Genomic DNA, 18205 nt, shown 5'->3' with positions numbered 1-18205 from the left:
AGAAAAAGAAATCCATTAGGCCAACAATTGCCCTGCCAGCACAGCATTGTTCCCGACAGCACAACTTTCCTCAGGGATGCTGTGAGGATTAATTCATTACAGCTTATGTCATGCTTTGAAAGCACTCAGTCTACAGCAGAACTAGGAATTACTAGAAAAAGGACAATCCCAGCCCAGCAACCCCATCTTTATCTTCCGTTGGCCTTGTTTAGAGCAGCAATTTCAACTAACAAAAGCAAACAATTTCAAAATCAAACTCAATACAACAAATGTGCAAGTGCCATGATAGGATGCAGTCACACTGAACAAGATCTCCAAACTGGTTATTAGCTTCTATTTCTTACCTAATATTGACTAATGCATGGGTCACCTTGCTTGCAGGCTCCTTCCACTGACCAGCATTGGTAGAAAGCCTTAGAACTGAAAGAAAAAAGACAGTAAGTGGTGCTAGCATTGAATGAGCAAAGTAACATTTTTTTTTTAATTCAAAACGTCAAAAATACCTTGTTGAGATGGCAGACACATGAGAAAAACAAAAAACTCACGGCAGTCTTGGACATGAAAGAACATGGAAAAAGTATCCAGGACAAAAATGAATGGGCGAAGGGAAGCAGGGGGGATAAAAAAAGAAAGGGATCAAAAGAAATCCAGCTGCTCTTAATTTCAGCATCCTTTGCTAACGTTGCTTTCCCTCAGAAATAGGACCAGAGACCCAGTCTGTACCATCTGCTCTTCTACACRTTATTTCTCTCTTCCAGCTCCTACTCACACAAGGTTCCACCTGAGCTAGACTACAGCTCATGATTTACACCTAGTCCAATAGTGATTGACTCTCTACCTTCTATCYGGAATTGCAGAAAAAGTACACACCAGTTTAGAGAAAAATGCTCCATTTAGCATCCAGGATGTCAGTCCTGCACAGATGGTCTCTGACAGACTGGGGAACGGCTCTGAAAACATTCTGCAATAGGAATAATTTCTAGTGAACCTAAATCTTAGCTGCCTGAATCCCCAGAATATTTATTTAGGTCAGAATCTGTAATGTTTCCAGAGTGCCAGGAACTTTTGTAGCTTCTCCTAGCTATCAAAGGGTAACAGAGTCCAGAGCAAATAATTGGGTTTTCTTCCACATTGCCTGTACAGAAGGGAAGCTTTTATGACTCAGTATATCCAGGGGTTTCTGGGGTTAAATCTTAGAAGAAAGGTTTGCCTTACACTTATACAAGAAGGAAAAGAAATTCATCCTAATTTAGGATCATCTAGAAACACTGACGCTACAAATGAACCTGTAGGCACTGTGGCTGAAAACTCAGACCTATTATTACACAAAAGAAGCTTTCAGTTCTGCAGATCTGCACAAGCTCAGATTCAGGACCAGAAAAATTTCMTAACTCCCTCCCCCCATAGCAGAGAGCTCCACATCCACCAACAGTAAAACTAACAGGTAAGGTAACCTTGCTTTTTGTGCRAACAAATGTCTGAGGACAAAGATAGAAGAGTGACTGCAGCTTAAGGGATATGCTCTGACAAAGCCAAGGAAACTACTGGGACAACTTGAACAGCTGACATCAAGATAGTGGCTCCTTCTCATTTTCTAGTGTTCCCATTATTTGGCATTTGCAGAGGGGGGAAATAGTCAGCTCTGATTAACTTTTTTTTTTTTGTCAGCGGGTAGGTATCATACTTTACTACCTCATGTAATGAATTCAGAGAGGGTTTCCATTCAGTCATCTACACTGTTAATTCAAAGGGTTTGCTCTATGTAGCAGGGTGGAAAATGAATTCATGTGATAAATGAATTGTTTCAACCAGTCAAATGTGCCTGCTGCAGCCCAGCTGAGTATTTGAGTGTGTTATTCTTCCATCACAGTTTCCTTCAGCTTTCAYAAGGGAGAGGATTGAAAAATTGCAGACTAGTAAAAGCACCTCATCTCACTAGCTGCAATTCTTGGGAGCAGGGAGTGGGTTAGCAAAAAATCTCATCTGCTCTGCAGACAAAATAAGCCTACTGATCCTGTGCACAAAACCTGAAAATTGCAGAAAATTTGTACTAGAGAACTGTCCATTTTTTGCTTGTTACCAGTGGGAGTATTTGGCTCTCTCTATTTTGGTAAAGATAATTCTTCACCATGCCAGCAGAGGTCTGTGGCCAACTGCCTTCCCCTCACCCTTTAAATCCCTTTACTGCTCATATCCCTCCTGTTGTTTGGGGGGGTGATCAAGCTGAGAAGAAAGCAGGGGGGCTGGGGAGGAAAGGTCCTTCTGGAACAAAGCAAACAAAGAACACAGATATATTATTTTCTTCACAGCTCCAAGCAGGCATTACACCAGCCCTGCTGCAGCCACCCTCGGCAGCAGGCTCCCGGTGTACCCTGCCTGATTGGGCCTCCCTGCATTCATTGCTTCTTTGTTCCTCTTCCTCCTGCTGGGTTTCTCTTGGTGGCATTCCAGCACATTCCTTCCTTTGAAGGATGGCAGTCTCTTCATGTTTTGCCAGCAGGCACATTCTTCAGTCCAGTGATTTGCTCGTCATTGCAAGCAGGTTTGTGGGGGCTGTTCTCTTGGTTTGTTTTAGCAATAAGCGCACTAAGTGTGATTTGTCTAGCACAGCCAGCTTCTGGTTGTAAATTTCTCAAATTCTTTTCCAAATTCTTGCTCTTGATGCAGCTTTCCAGTGCCGACTGGTTGTGTAGCTTGTGCTTGCCCTCTCATTTGAGGCTGCCAAATGTGACAGATGCAAACTACAAGTTGACTGAACTACACGAAGATACAGGAAACATGAACTCCCACATAACTAGTTGCAGCAATAAATCTGTATTTCCAGTCACTGTCAGCGGCTGCTATAGAGGTAACACGTCTCTGATAAAAAGTCTGGTTTCAGACTGAACAAAATGTATCCCTTTAACAAGCTTATCTCTACCTCAATTCTCAAGTTATCTAATATACTGAAATAAAACATGTCCATTCACTACGCCCATTAGCAGACACCAAGAAAGGACCAGACACAGGAACAGAACTTGCACACACACTCAAGCCATCTGTCTACAGCAGTCCTGACCACCCAGGAAACACTCACCCATGGAATAAAGGTTGTCAAAATTCTGATGCATCCGAATGATTTCATAATACAGCTCATCATAGCTGCTGGGAGTGGGGAGGAAGGTGTCTCCATAAGTGATGAACATGTTGAAGAGGTTCACGACCTACACACAGAAGTGAAACCAAGTTACAACAGATCTATTATACAAAGCCTAATTGACAGAAACAATATAAACTATGCGCAGAACCTTCAAAGAAACAAACTTTTGGTTATATTATGTATAATATTATTTCATTGCTTCATCTACTATTTCATCAGTGCAAAAGAGACAAGAAGCTTCAATACTGCCATAACTGGGGCCTGGAAAAMGAAGTTTCTTGTATTTTTTGTACATAGGGTTCTAAAGTTTCCTAAAGTTCAATTAAGATGAATTAAGTTGCTTAAAGTAGAGGGTTTGCTTTCCCCATACTCACCATAAGAGCCAGGATAAAGATGTTGTGTTTGGCCAGCAAAACAGTCTCATTAGACATGAGGAATTTCAACAAGTTGATCAAAGCTAAGAGATGAAAAAAATTCATGTACATATGCATATTAAAATCAAAAGCAAAGCCATTCTCAAAAAATCACTTAGCAAACGACAGTTAGATGACTTAGCAAGTGACAGTTATTTTCACATTCCAGGTTTATTTTCCCTCACTGACCTCCCAAAATTGTTCAGGGTCCAGGTGAACTACTTGTCAACTTAGTGAGTTCACCAGGGATTTTACTACCTCCCACCTCCTCAAGTGTGAGCTGGAAACCCCCCATCTCTTTTCTGCTTAATACATCACCAGCACGATGCACACGGAGTCAGCCCCAAACTGTCACTCCTGCTGATACAGGAGGCTGAGACAAGACACAACAGAAGCTGGCACTGCTTTGCTGCAGCTCCGCTATCTGGGTGCCGCTGCGTTGGCACGCAGAGCGCTACGCCGCTTTATTGTGTCAGTTATCCAGGGCTGTGCAGCAAAGACAACAGATCTGGTTCAGGCTTGTCTTAAAGCAAAACAAAGGCTCAYGGGACAGTGATCATGGCAATTAACAAAAGGGTTGGCTAAAAGAGCTTTAATCACACAAATTTTACAAACAATTGTGTTCTGTACACTTGGAAGATGGAAATTTCTTAGTGTTGCTGCTTGCAGAAATTTCAAAGAGAAAGCTATTTTCTTCTGTGTGAYGCCTGCCTAAAAGAAATTCTTAATGTACTCTCTGCTCTGCAACCAATGGGTTTAATGACTTAAGACTTTTGTATTAGGCAGCCTGCAAAGTCAAGCTGGAAAGCTATAAAGGCATTTTTAAAAGGTGCTTAATTACCTACTAATTGGTAACAACATCTAAGAGGTAATGCCAGGCAGGCTTTTAATTCTTACRGGCACAACTTCACTTTGTGAAATCTGCTCTCTCCCCCCTGCCCCAGCTCGTGGCAGCACCTGCATGAAACACGTCGCTCCTCCCAGTCCCCGGTAGTCAAGAACGAACATCAAAATAGGAGASAACAGTCCTGCAGCCCTGAATCAAAGCCACATTAACAGCTATTGCCCACTGCCAAAGAGCAGATTGGRGACATGTCATTTGAGAAGGGAAAAAGATAACCACAGATTTTAAAAACTTAAATACAAGCTCAATTTGCTAAGCAGTATAAGGATACTGGATTGCAGTCTACTCCAAATGTTTTCACTACTGATGCAGCTGTTACACACTACACAGTAACYTGTGAGAAAAGGAACTGAAGTTGGGGAGAAGGCTGCAGAGTGGGTAGAGCACAGGGAACAGAAACACAATAGGCAGAAAATTATGGTCTCCCCAACCCCAAAATCCCAGAGTATTCACAAAAAGTAAAATAATAAAACCTATAGCAAAGAGACAGATGTCAAGAGATTGGCAAAGACTAGAATTAAACAGATTAGAGAACCTGAATACAGTCCCGAAATCACTGCCTTCCAATGCTAGAAGTTCTCCAGTATCAAAATTTTACTTATGTCCCCCAAACAGGAAGCTCACAGGCCAAGTGAGGCTGTTTAGTCACTATCGAGGGAGATGCTGCTTTAGTTTTCCCTACAAACTGGAGGCTTGGAGCTGAACCGCAAACCAGAACAAAGTTTCCTGCAGACTCCAGACTCGCAGGCCATTTCCCCTTACAAGATGCTCCAGGGTTAACAGCCCCTCCGCAGCCCCTTCACTAAGCAGAAATACTGATCTGTTCTCAGCCCAACTGCAAAAGTCCTGAGGCTGTTGCCACCACCTCATCATCGGACACTAACACTTGGGACCACAAGCAGAGGCCGGGCTAATCCAACACCGCAAATACTCCTGTCAAGACATTTCTCTGCAAAACAGCCCTTTCCAAACAAAGGAGTAGCAGGTACAGATGGGCTCTCCGCTGGAGCAGAGCTCCAGCTCAGCCCAGGTTTCCAAGGTAACCAAGTCTCCACAGCAAAAGCCACGGCCTCCCGCAGTCACTGCTTTGCATCGAGGGCCGCTGCCCGCGTCCCTGTCACAGCTGCTTATTGGCCATTTTTCTTTTTAATAGTTATGAGCATGTTTTACCTCCTGCCCAGCCAGAACAGGCCATATAGTCACATCTTCTGACCAAGTTTTGCTGTTCCATTGTTAGMAGCTGGCCTTTCTGGAAGCAGAGGGAAGCCTGGAATTTTCCTACCACCACCTCTCATTTCTGAGCTGGAAAGGCCTTTGGCAGGGGACAGCAGCATGGCCTGAAAAGAAGTCCTTGAACATCCAGATACAGTGAACAAGAAAGCTCATAGCGGAGAGAGGTTTTTAAAAACAGAATGTAAACTTGTATTATTCATTTGCTGACAGGGCAAATATCCTACAACTGCCTACAACTRTTTCTCAGACACCTCCCTAAAGCACATGCACCACTCCATTTTGATGGCAACACTTGGAAAAACCTAACCAATCCTCCGGTCCACCCCAACAGCAGCTCCTGTGTCTGTTCCAGCAGCAGTAATGAATTTGCTCATGTTTAATTCTCCTATTTGTTAGGAAAAAAAAAAAAACCAAAACCCAACATTACTGATGCTTGAAACCAGTTTTTGTACCCAAACCGCACTACATAACAGCCCACCCGCAGTCAATCTGTGCTGCTGCTCCCCAGGATCTAGGGAGGCAGGGAACAAGGAAGAGGAGCTCTGGTTTGGGCTCAGGCCTAATGGGAAGAACAAACTGCCAAATTTGCAGCCAGTGTGGGCACTGCACGGATAAATTCACCTGTCACCTGGGAACCCTGCATTTTTAAGACAGCTGCAGTGACCCTACACTTATGGGCAGTGCTCCATCWGTGTGCAGAGAGCCAGCAAGCTTTTCTTGCACCACAGCTTTTGCATCAGTCTATCCGTACAAGAGATGTAAAGAAAGGAGCAGGAACACTGCAGAGTTTGGGTCCTTAAAACCAGGACCACGTGCACCTCACAAGCCTGCTTGCAATGGCAGGCACTGTATGGAAGTGAGCAAGGGCTGAGACTTCTCAGGATTAACAATTTTTAAATCCAGCTTCTGACACCCRCTGCTCTTCAGTGCCACTGCACAGACAAGAAAATCTCAGAGCAAACGTTCAACTGGCTGAACACCATCCATTCCTGAGCACCAACGGGACAATATTACTACTCCCGGGCAATCTGAAACCAAACCAGATGCGWCTCTCTCTCTCCCCGCTGCAATAAATTGTTCTTCTCTCATATCCCATGTGCAGGCTACCCTTTCCCATGCTAGTCAGGAAATTTACCCATTTCTGCTCCCAGCAGAGCCACGGCTCAATTTCTGAGCTGCACAGACAGACAAAACTGTGATCCCTGCTTGGGTTCTGCCCTGTTATTCATGTTTGTCCTTCAGGACTTAAATGATGCACAGTGTGGACAAGAGATTTATTTCAAGACAAACTGGAAAATGGCACCACTTTTAGAATACTCTGGCATCTTTCTGCCCTAAAGATACCAGTCTTCCCCRTTGCTTACCAGAATACAATACACCCACCACACAATCTCAAAACACCCATAATTTCACAGCACAGTAGCGTCACTAGAGTTCTCTAGCAACAAAAGCAAGAGGGTGTAACTAAACCAGCAGCAATCAGTATTTGCATGCAAGCTCTTCATTTTGTGTCCTGAGCTGAGCAAACCTGCTATGCTTCCCAAAACAACAAGTAGAGAAGGCATCTTTGAAAGCTTACAGTTACAGCCACACACACACACACAAAACCTCTAAAGCTTGTGGAGTGGACACTTAAAAGAGCATGAAGCCATATGACTGGCTGTATTGGAAAGTGGAATGAAGTGTCTGGATCAGTTTTCAGGCAATTTTTTCTCCCAAGGATTACTACAGTCAAAATATATATATATATATATATATATATTTTTTTTTTTTTTTAACCACAATGACTGTATTTGAAGAAGTTCTTAGTTCCAGCACTATACAGCTGCTTTTGAGGACTGACACTTTCCCTTATCAGCCTTGTAGCCAGCCTTTCTACTAAGGAGCAGAAATACTCCTGCTCGGACATTTGCCACCCTACTGCAGGCCAATCCTTTCAGGAGGCTGTGAGCAGCCAGCTGTTCCTCCTCACTGGCACTGAGAAGGAAGCAATTCCTATTTCTGGACTGATGCCCTACATCTCCTCCCTCCCCTCTTCCTTCTCCCATAGCAGGTTTATACTTCCCCGCTTCCGCACAAGGCAGATCTACCCTCCCTGTAAGCCTTGTTTTTAGAAGTAGTAAACTTGGCCTCAGCACGTTTAGGATTCACACCAAGTTTCCGTTCTCTTTATTGATTCCCTGTTCATCGTTTGGATCATTGATGCACAAGGGGCAGGGGGGCAGAAAATAGAAAAGAGGAAGGAATAGTTCAGTCCCTTCGGCAAGTCGCAGCGTAGCCCAGACTTTGCCAAGAGCACTAAAGGCTCCAATGTGCTGCTGTACAACAGAGCAGAAAAGAACAGTCCAGAGGCACACATTGCTGACATCCTGCATGGGATGAGCACAGTCTGGAGGTCTTTATCACTTCTGCTGTGTTCACAGGTCAGAAATCTTCTAATGGAGCATATAATGGTTCTCAGAGGAGCAAGTGGGGAAAAAAAAAAGCTTAGGGCTCCCCAGAAGTTGCAATGTCAATTAAAAGGAATCCTGCGTGCTACTAATATCCTTTAATCTTCTAGTCAGATCTCTTGAGGTCTGGAGGCACTCTGGGAGGAGCACTAATTTCCTGATTCCCTTCAAAAGGTACCATACTGCTAACAGCCTCCAGCACTATCTATATCCAAGGCCTTGTCCTGCTTTCTCAGGGGTTCCTTAGGACGATTCCCACCCACACAGCACTGCAGGGCAGCTGGGCAAAACCTCCTTGCTGCAGGGAACTCCTCTACCCTTGGGTTCCTCAGCAGCACAGCAGTCATTCTGGACCTCCYGAGCCAGCCTGCTCGCAAACACAAACCCTCAAGAGGGAGGATGCCAAGCAGCATGCTAATGGCAAGAGCTGGCAGGGATTAGTGCACCAACCTGCACTCAGTGCAGCTGAGCAGAAACTTAGGTAAATTCCTTAGGATGCAGCACTTGCGTCTTCCTGTTCTCCAGTGTAACAGAGAGTCAGCACTGCTCTGTGTGCAACACTACTGAAAGCATCAATAGTTGAGCTGGCTTCAGCAACAGAGCGGTCCATCATTGCGCGCAGCTTCCTGAAGGCTGCAAAGCAGCCCCGTAACAAGCAGCCCTGTTCCTACCTTTCCTTGTCCTGGAAGGGCCAGAGAGCTGGCTTGGGAAGCGTGCATGGCCCAGGCAGCTGATCGCCACTTCTGAGCACTGGTAGGACTCCCTACACCCGAGTAGCTCAATGACAGTGAGTTGACAGCATTAACTACAATTGCAAGGTGGATGGAAATGCCAATAGCCCATGCCAGAGCAAGGCTTCTTGATAGCATTCCGGCAAGAAGCAAAAGAGAAGCCAGGTTTTCCACTTGTGGTGAAAGCTTAGATGAATTATACATACATATATATTTATATAAATATATACACACACACACACTTTTTTTTTTTTTTTTTTTTAAAAAAAAGCCCCCCACACAGCCACAAGCTTCATTCCTCTTAAGAGGAAAGGGAAGCAGTCAGCTGCTCTGCTCTGCTCGACAGCATAGGCTCACTGTTACTTAAATGGTAGCCTTGGGAGTTAAGGTTGCACATTCTTCCACAGGGTCTTAGAAACCAGAGCAGCCAATTTGGAAAAGCATGAGAGAAGGCACAGGAACCCCGTGCAATGACATGGAAAGCGAGCGCGGCAAGAGAACTGCAAGTGTCAGCCTTGGAAACAAAAAGCAGCTGGGGATAAATCACCGCATTCTGAAAGCTTCGAGCCCCCTGTGCAGATCAAGGAACGACTGAACAGCTCCAGCTGTAACGCACCTCCAGCTATCAAAGGGGCTGCTCACAGCAGAGATTATCACAGTGGCTCCACTGGGTCTCCACGATCTAAAAGGCACTTAGCATTCACTTTCAATGTCTTCAGCTTTAACTGGTATTATTAGGGAGTAACTCAAAGGATTGAGCAACACGTCCAGATGAGAACTGCCAGGCTGACCACAAAATTATTTAATTTTGTCCAGTTAAGAGACTGAACTCCATTAGAGCAAAGTTCCATTAATGAAATTTTTCCCTTCTTCAGCTAACCAAGGGACCACAAATCTGATATTAACTCTTCCCAATTGGCAACTAGGACCAAACTCTCTACTATCARTATTAAAATTATTAGTACAGTATGGAGCACATTAGAATTAGATAATGGTATGCTGAGAACTATGAAAGTAACAGAGGTACCTCCTTAACATGCACCATATGGGGAATTTAGAATATTCTTTTGCAAAAAAAAAAAAAAAGCAAATCCCTTTTAAGTTTCTAACATTATCTTTTTTAGGAGAACTGTATCAGGATACTTGAAGCATCTTTGTGTTCTTACAGTAAAGCTTTTGTCCCAGTTGAAATAGGCAGTATGGGAAGAGTAACACAAAATTGCCCAACCAGTAGAGAATGGCAGCGCACAGCCAATTATTATTATGCCCTAGTGTAAATAACACACAATTCACTGAGTTACATGGACACCTGTAGTTTTCCTTCTGAATTTTGTGTATTTTTTGCCTTTAAATGAGAGTTCTATAAGATGCTATCATTCCTTTTGGCAACACTGTGGGCTAAAGGAACTACAAATTAAATAAATGGATATTGACCCACAGCATACATCATAAACCTTTACACAAGACTCACTTTATTGCCTCACGAGCCCATGAATTTTATACCTCATTGATGCTTGGATTTCCTTGAATTCTTAAACTCACAGAAACAGCTCACAGGGCTAACTAATAGTTGCACTCTGGATGCAACTATTACCAAGCTTGTGCCAGCATAATACCACATATCCAACCAAGCACCAGAATTCCTATGAGGAAAGAAAAACTCTATCCCAGCAGTTGCCTACTCCCACTACCTGTTCCATAGCACATAACATTTGCATCCTTTAGCTTGTGTAAACAGCTGTGGGCTTCATGATATCTTTAAACACGACTCTGGTTTGCTCCTGTGTTTATGTTAATGTCTTCCTCCTCATGACAACAGGCACAAGTGCCTGTGGACCTTGTGGGCCTCCTACTAAACAGCTGGTTATTGTGTCTCTTCTTTCAATTTCAGAGATAAGGAACAGAGATTAAACTTTCTGATCTCCTACCTACAAGGACACATGAGGTGAGACACCACAGATTAGTCAAGGACATTGTGTAAAATGGAAGTTGATCGCAGTTCTAAAACAGATTTAATGTGTCACTTAGAAATAAATACACCTTCCAAAACTTCAGCTTCCCCATTTTGCRAAATGCAAAATGAGCCAATTCACCAAAACGTTCAAGGGCTCACCAAGTAGCACTTTTAATCACATTGATACTAGTAAACTCAAACAACAGTGGAGAAGAAATAGTATTCTCCTTACAAGCTCATTTTCACAAACTTAAAAAATTCACAAGCTCAGGTGCTCTGTCACATAAAGCTCTGCAGAAACTGCCCCATCTGCCCTCAGGAGCTGCTCAGGTAGAGCAGCCCACCAGTYGAGCCCACCAGCAGAGCCACAGAACTGCTGCACTCGCACACACCCCGGGGCCAGCGTGGCTAGCACCRCTCCTGCAAGCCCAGAGCTGGCCACGGCTTCGGAAATTCACCCAGGATCTGGGAAATGCCGTCTACAACCTTCCTAGCAAAGAAAGSAATCATGAGCATGTCTGAAACAGGCAATACACCATTCTGAGAACACACCTTCCGCTTTCAAACATACCGCAACACTGAAAGCAAATACCGAGGGGCAAGACACTAAGAGATAACGCTCTAAGCAAGAAACTAGAGCCGACTCCTGTGCAAGCCTCACACACTCCCACGCCAAAGCAAGGCCCCAGCAAGAGACATTCACACAAGGGAACTGGAGTGGGATGCAGCTCCTCCAAGAGGGTTGAAAGTGCTGAAGAGTTCCCTCCCCACATCACTCACCCACTCAACTGTCATCTTCTGCTGCTYTGCCACTGGGCACTGCAGAGGTAACCTTGTCCTTCCCATTTCCAGCCTCATTCCCCAAGGAGGTGGCAGTGTTCTAGAGAAGCCAGTGCCATCTTACCCTCCTGAACCACTGCAGCACCCCAAGTCTGCAGCCTGAGACATGTGGCACGTGCCTAGTGGCTCTCAGGCGTGTGTAGATTCTGATGTACAACTTGGAAAGGCTGGGCCAGCCTCTCACTACCAACAGCCTCACAAAAAATCAGAACACAAGCATTAGATAATATCTTCATTAGTCAGAGTACGCCGAGTTAAAGGTGCTAAGATTCCAGCCCTCGTTCCGTAGTTCTCTTTATAGTTCACAGGCAGCTGAATTAAATCAGAAAGTGGTTTTGCTGGAAGGTATTTGAAAGATCAAATCTCACCTGCTGATTTGTTTTCTTCTTCATAAAAACGATACACTTGAAAGTGGAACCACTTACTATAGCGATAGATTTTCTTTGTACTGACCAATGCATTAAAGCACTTAATACTCAACACACAAACACTATACACATGATCTCTGTTCTTTATTTCAGAAGGTACTGTGCTGAAGAAGGCCTTCTCTTATGCTTCCAACACCCTTCACAGCCTAAAAGCATTTCTTTGGTACTATATTCTTAAATTCCTAATTGCACAGAAATTACCAGAGCATTCTCATCGATACCATCAGCTGGAGAGGGCCATCTGTTAAATTACTGCTTCCTCTGAACTCTTTTAATACTCCATCAGCATTCAGAAGAGTGTTGTTGGATCTTGGGTCCCAATAGTCTTTTTAAAACTACGTAAGAAATTCTGCAAAAGGGCAAATTTTAGATCTTTTCATATCCTTGCCTGAAAATCTCCAAGTCATTTGCTAGCTGTCCAAGTGCTTCTACAGCCTTTTGGACTCTCAGGGCACCTCGTGCTCTGCCAGCGGCAGCAGATTAGGCTGCCTGGTTCACAGTGTATTAATTCTGGCTCCCCAGGAGCTGCAAGAAGACCAGCTTCTGTKGCTAGATAGCTGCTGGAAAACGTGACAGTGACAGCAAGGTCAGAGATGCAGGGGTGATGCAGCATTAACTGATTTTGAAATCTGTTCAGGAACATAAATCAGAGAGCTAATCAATAACTGGAGAGCAAACCATGCTGTAAGTAACACACTAGTAGTAATTAGCATTTTGGCCACAGAGCTACCAAACCAAAGTACAAGAGAATAAATGATGCTATCTTAAATAAGCACTGTATAAGAGGAAGCGTTTTGTAAAGATTGTCTTGTAAAACAAAATCTTGTTTATTTGTTTTAATATATTGCACAGGAGAACCTTTCACCTCTTCAGTATTCACCCAAAGAGCCTGCAAAAATATTATCCTCATATTACAAACTCTAACTGTCAAAAGAGCAGAGGAGTCAATTTTGTCCAGTATCATTGTAAATGCCTGCTTTGATATCCAAGTGGGAAAAAAAATCTTTAAAACGCAGAAAAATTGACTTGTCAGTGATGCTACACTTTTAAAGTACCTTATTTTAACAGCATTCAGTATCTATCAAATTAACTAGGCTACAAGATATGAAATTGTACCTTTACCTTACCATAATTTGAAAACTAATTTTCAGTGCTGTATAATGGCAAGGCTCATTTTTTTTTAATCCTCCTTTGCATTGAATTGCCCTAATAAATAGCTATTTCRCCATTATTAAATATACTTATGATTTTTAAGTGATGTACTCTCGCCTTTATAAGCCTATATTAGAATTGCTTTTCTCCTTCTTTAAACGTGGCTTTCCCTTAAAGCAAACCATAGCAACTGCAAAGAAGTTACCTGCAGCCCCTAAGCTCAGAGCAAATTGCTCGAGCATTACTAATTTTGAGGTGGGAGGAGTTGAAGAAATTAGGTCTTTTTATATAAAAAGCTTAAATGACTCACGAAAACTCTTTTGGCATAGCTTATACATGCTTGACAACAACATACACAGCATTTCCCATCACCCAAGTGCTGCACAAACGATTTGTTCAACTCTTCAAACCCAAAGCTCTCCCTTAGGACGAGGACAAGGTGTTTTCAGGTACGTCAGGCAGCAGGACGTGTTTCTGAGAACAGGGAACTGGATGTTGCCAAATGGTCACCCTATCAGGTCTGCTAGCACTTTGCCTTCAATATTTTCTTTTTTTTCCTCGCAAGTAACAGCTACCTGGTGTAACAGCCCAGGAGATCTGCAAAACAGTCAAAAATGACTGCAAGGGGTTAGGTAAACATGGTCACATCCACTTATGACTTTGAGCTAAGCCACATTGCCAGCCTGGTCACCAGTAATAGGACAGTGCCACACAGACATGTACAAATTAGAGCTCACAGGATGGAGCCACATACCACATCCAAGAGGACTGAAGGGCTCTGTTAAACAGGCATCAACACTAGAAGGCATCTTCTGCATGTGAGTCTTACCCATTTATCACAGCAGTATTTGCTTGGTAATCATTTCCATAAGCTGATCAAATTCCGCCTTACAGTTGCTTTATTACTCTCCAGTGCTCTATTAAAGACATTCCAGGTTCTCACTCCTCCAATGATCAGAAATACATTTTCAGACTACCTCTAGCTAGAGCCGGCTTATACGCACTTCTTGCCATATACAGAGCTTTATCTTGTAACTTCTGCTATAAAAAGAAATTGCACTTTTTTTTCCTTGCACTGCTGCTGGCCTTCTGCCCTGAAGACAAAGCACTCACAAAGGAAGAGCATCTATCCATCAGATGACACACCAGTGGCTTTCCCTAATCAGAGTGCAGCTAACATTAGCTGTTCAGCAAGTGAACAGAAGGCTCCCTATACATTGCTGCTGCTTCCACCTACCACCTGCATCTCTGTTGCTCCGCACCCTGTCCCTCCTGCCTCCTCACCCCACAACATTTCCTTTGGCAAATTCTCCCACTCAACATTTTGCCTGAAACAGCCTTCCTCCCCTCACACGCCAGGTACAATCCCCTCCCTTCCTTTCAACACTCACACCATTTCCCTTCATGTGCTTTATTCCACTCGGCTCTGCTTGGGGGCCTCCACTGCTATTACCTATGCTGCACAAGAGACATTTTGCCTCAGCCATCACACACTTTGTCACTCAAGACGACAAGTGTGGGCTTSAAGACCTTTTGCAAAGCACACCTGACAGGGCACCAGAGATCTCGGGCCTCACAGTGAACAGCAGTTCCCTTTTAGCTCTTCAGCAGGCAGTGACAACTAATTCTTCACTCCATACAAGAACCCAAGGGAGAAACATGTTCACAATGACCTATAAAGGGTCAAAATGGRTGTAGAAGTCCCCATATTCAGTTTGGCGTTGTCTGCCAGAAACATAGCCATCCTTTTGCTYCAAAGGCAGCAAAATTGTGTGGAATCAAAGAGCAGCTTTGCCCAGGGATCTGGAAACACTGTGCATCCAGACAGGCTTTCAGACTRGTGCTCACAGCGTTCTAGAAACACGCACCTGGAGCTGCTAGGATGTGCCCTTTTACAGGTGCACATGCTGTTCAACACAAGACCTCTCCAGCCTGAATGAAGGAGCCTGACAGCTGCCGGAGAGTCTCTGTTCACCCCAACATCCTACTGGAAAAAAAAACAGCCATACTGTGACTTTCTTCTGCCTCAAAGGATCTCCCTAGACAAGCCGAACTCTACAGCAAGCGTGGAGCTCTTCAGCTGCATCAGGTGTGCAGATGTTTCTGGTCCTCTGCAGGAACTCCACCAACCTGTGTGCTTTTTACTTCACAGCTTTGCTTTCAGAGCACATGCAGCACTTAACACTTCTAAGGCACTTTACCTTTCCTAAGCATTGTACAAACACCAGCTAATTAGAAATAGCTAACTAGCACATTTCAGGAAACTAAATGKCAGTGTGCAGGGGAATCCCCCCCTCTCCTCCCATCCCACTTAAAGAAAAAAAGGTAAAGTTAAGGATTCAAAGATGTCTAAGAATATGCTCTGCGAACTATGGAATAGCATCTTCCAGCAGAAAACATTATATTTGGGAATTCCATACTGCCACTGCAGAGGGAAGCTCCAGCTTGCCTRGACCAGATATGAATGCGAGCAGTTCTGCCGTGACTGCTGAAAGGGGATCACACAACCTGCCAGCTGCAATTCCCGTTCACAAGCGACCTCTGCATTGCTCGCTCCCCTCCCGAGCCCGGGCTACACTGCAGCCGTGCCTCYAGGGGCTCTGCTCTGAAGAAAGCAGCTGAAAAGAATTTGCTAATCTCTTAATTAGGGGCACCCACTTCACCTTCTACGGGAATAATTTAGAGAGGCTGAATGAGGCACATGTCACAAAAAGCCAAAAATTTAATAACTGAAACTGATTCAGATTGTTGGTTCATTTCCCTGTACCTACACTCAGCCGTGCAAAGCCACTGAAGGGAAGTACTCGGTGTTAATTAAGAACAGCTTCAGAAAGCACTCATCACAGCCTTTTTCAACAGGCATCCTTGCTCTCAAATTTCTGGTGGGAGTTGCTTTACACCAACAAAGTCACTGATTTGGGGTCTTAAGCAGAGCTCTAGAAACATAACAGCTAGGGCCTCACTTGAATTTTCATAAACCTTGTTTAAACCACAACAGCTCAGGGATTAACTGTACTTTCCTAGCTGAACTACTTCACTGCTTGCAAGATTAGAACAAAAGCACACACCAAACCCATGAAAGATGCCTGGTAGGTCTCATCATCCTGCTGCCTCCTTGCTCAGACCTCCCACACAGGGACAGGCCCATAAAACACTTGGGCAATGCTATCAGCATGAGATAAGAAATAAATCAAACCCCATCAGATTTAACTGTTCTAGGGATACCAGGGGTGTAAACTGCACTGTGTGCAATTAGTGCTAAGGTCAGAGCTAAACTCTCTTCCTTCCCACTGACATTTCTGCAGTGCTGTGCTCAGAAGGGGCTGCACCCGTCTGTCTACATCCACCCGCTACMGTAAGAAAGAAGAGGAGGGTCTGCCTCCCTTTATGTAAAAGTCTGTCTCCTGGCTACTCCCAAGTGCCTGGGGGAGAAACTCTGTGCCTAGAAAATGTCTCCCTCTCCAGTCAGTCAAGAGGGACTCAGGTAGGGAAACAGATAAACAAAGACACTTGGATACCATGGTGATCAGGGCCAGACAAGAAAGCAAATTAGCTCCCATTATGATAATGCCCTGGCTTTCAGAAAGAGGTAATTTGCATGGAGCAACCAAAAACTGAAAAAAATAAAGACGATTTAACAGACCTGCTGCTTACTGTTTAACAATGTCGCAATGGAACAAAAGGTCTGAACTATCAGACTGCCACTCTTTGCATCAGCAGAGATGRTCCAAATATAAAAATATACCTGACCAGAGCTCCCTCCAGGTGTAATGAAGCCTCACTCTGCATTTCTTCTGGTAGCACAGCAGCTTGTGCACAATCTGAATGCACCGCCTGGAGGAAAAAAAAAAGGGAGGGAGGAGGCACGGCATTAATGCCTACCACTATCTTTCCCAGAAATTCCCCACCAGATCTGGAAATGCCTACAGAAATCAGCAGAACTGTGTCTTGCAGGAAACACATTCCAACCCTATGGGAAGACGTGGCTCATTGCCCGSGGCTCCCAAATGGCAGGGGTACCCAAAGAATCAGACCCAGAATCAAGTTTGAGAAAGATCAGAGACAGGAGCCTGTATTGCAGTTTAAACTCACCATGACAGGACAGACCACAGATGCAAGGGTACTATCCTTGGATTTTTACAGTTTATTTTGTTTGACATTTTTTCACACTTTGCTGACCTTACACAAGGACCCTAAGCCTCAATGAAATGAGTAGCTTCAGTTGCAAGCTCCGTATATAYGAGAAACGGCTCTCAGACTTCACAAAATATGGTCAAGGCAGAGCTTCTCCATTTCTTTGGCCATGGCGATGAGGCTAAAGGAAGTTACRCAGTGAAACTAACTGCAGGATATGTAATTTCATTGAGAAGGGCCCGCAGTTCAACTATCTGCAGGGGGAGATGGGGATTTCAGTCCAGCTTTTCAGGATCCTTAACCAAAGTGTTTAAGTATAAGCTTAGAAATGATTAAGCAACACACCTGCAAACTCTGAAATCCCCCAGCACACAGCTAATACACTTGTATTGGAGGCTTGGAAGCCTCCAAATCCTGCAGGCCTTTATGACACCYAGTGTTTATACAAAATCCTAGGTGCAAAAACATTTTTCATGAATAACTAAACAGGCCACAGAGCAATTTTTCTAGTGCTAGCTCTTATTGCAGACAAGATAGGAAATAYATTCAAATATGAATTCTGTAGACCAAACTCTTTAAAGTTATGGTCATTTAGAAAAACAAAAGGAAATTTTCGTAAAAGAAAAATCCCCTTTTTCAATTTCTTATTTCCTAAAAACACATTATATTACTAACAAAAACATCTCAGAAAAGACGCTACTGAAACAGAGTACGGACAGAACCAAATAGAAATCAAATTTAAATGTTTGTTCACAAATTATYCAAAATGGGGTAAAGGATTCATAATAAATCTTTCAAAAAATTTCAGGAATAATACGCACATGGTA

The 18205-nt window shown here is 43.8% G+C and overlaps 1 protein-coding gene across 3 annotated transcripts in view; it reads right to left on the bottom strand.

The window, feature by feature from the left end:
* Positions 1–18205, bottom strand: part of ARMH3 (armadillo-like helical domain containing 3) — a 111682-nt gene that overhangs the window by 63691 nt on the left and 29786 nt on the right. For all 3 annotated transcript variants that reach the window (XM_026050633.1, XM_026050634.1, XM_026050635.1), the window contains exons 19-22: positions 16990–17078; positions 3514–3596; positions 3077–3203; positions 345–420 (exon numbers count right to left, since the gene is read on the bottom strand). In XM_026050633.1, coding sequence (XP_025906418.1) covers positions 345–420; positions 3077–3203; positions 3514–3596; positions 16990–17078 — 375 coding nt within the window. The remainder of the gene's footprint in view (positions 1–344; positions 421–3076; positions 3204–3513; positions 3597–16989; positions 17079–18205) is intronic.

The sequence above is a fragment of the Nothoprocta perdicaria genome, unplaced genomic scaffold (assembly GCF_003342845.1).
Source record: "Nothoprocta perdicaria isolate Ctin4 unplaced genomic scaffold, notPer1 scaffold_7, whole genome shotgun sequence".
Taxonomy (NCBI): Eukaryota; Metazoa; Chordata; class Aves; order Tinamiformes; family Tinamidae; genus Nothoprocta; species Nothoprocta perdicaria.
Note: the sequence above shows the minus strand (reverse complement) of the source record. Positions and strands in the feature narration are given on the sequence as shown.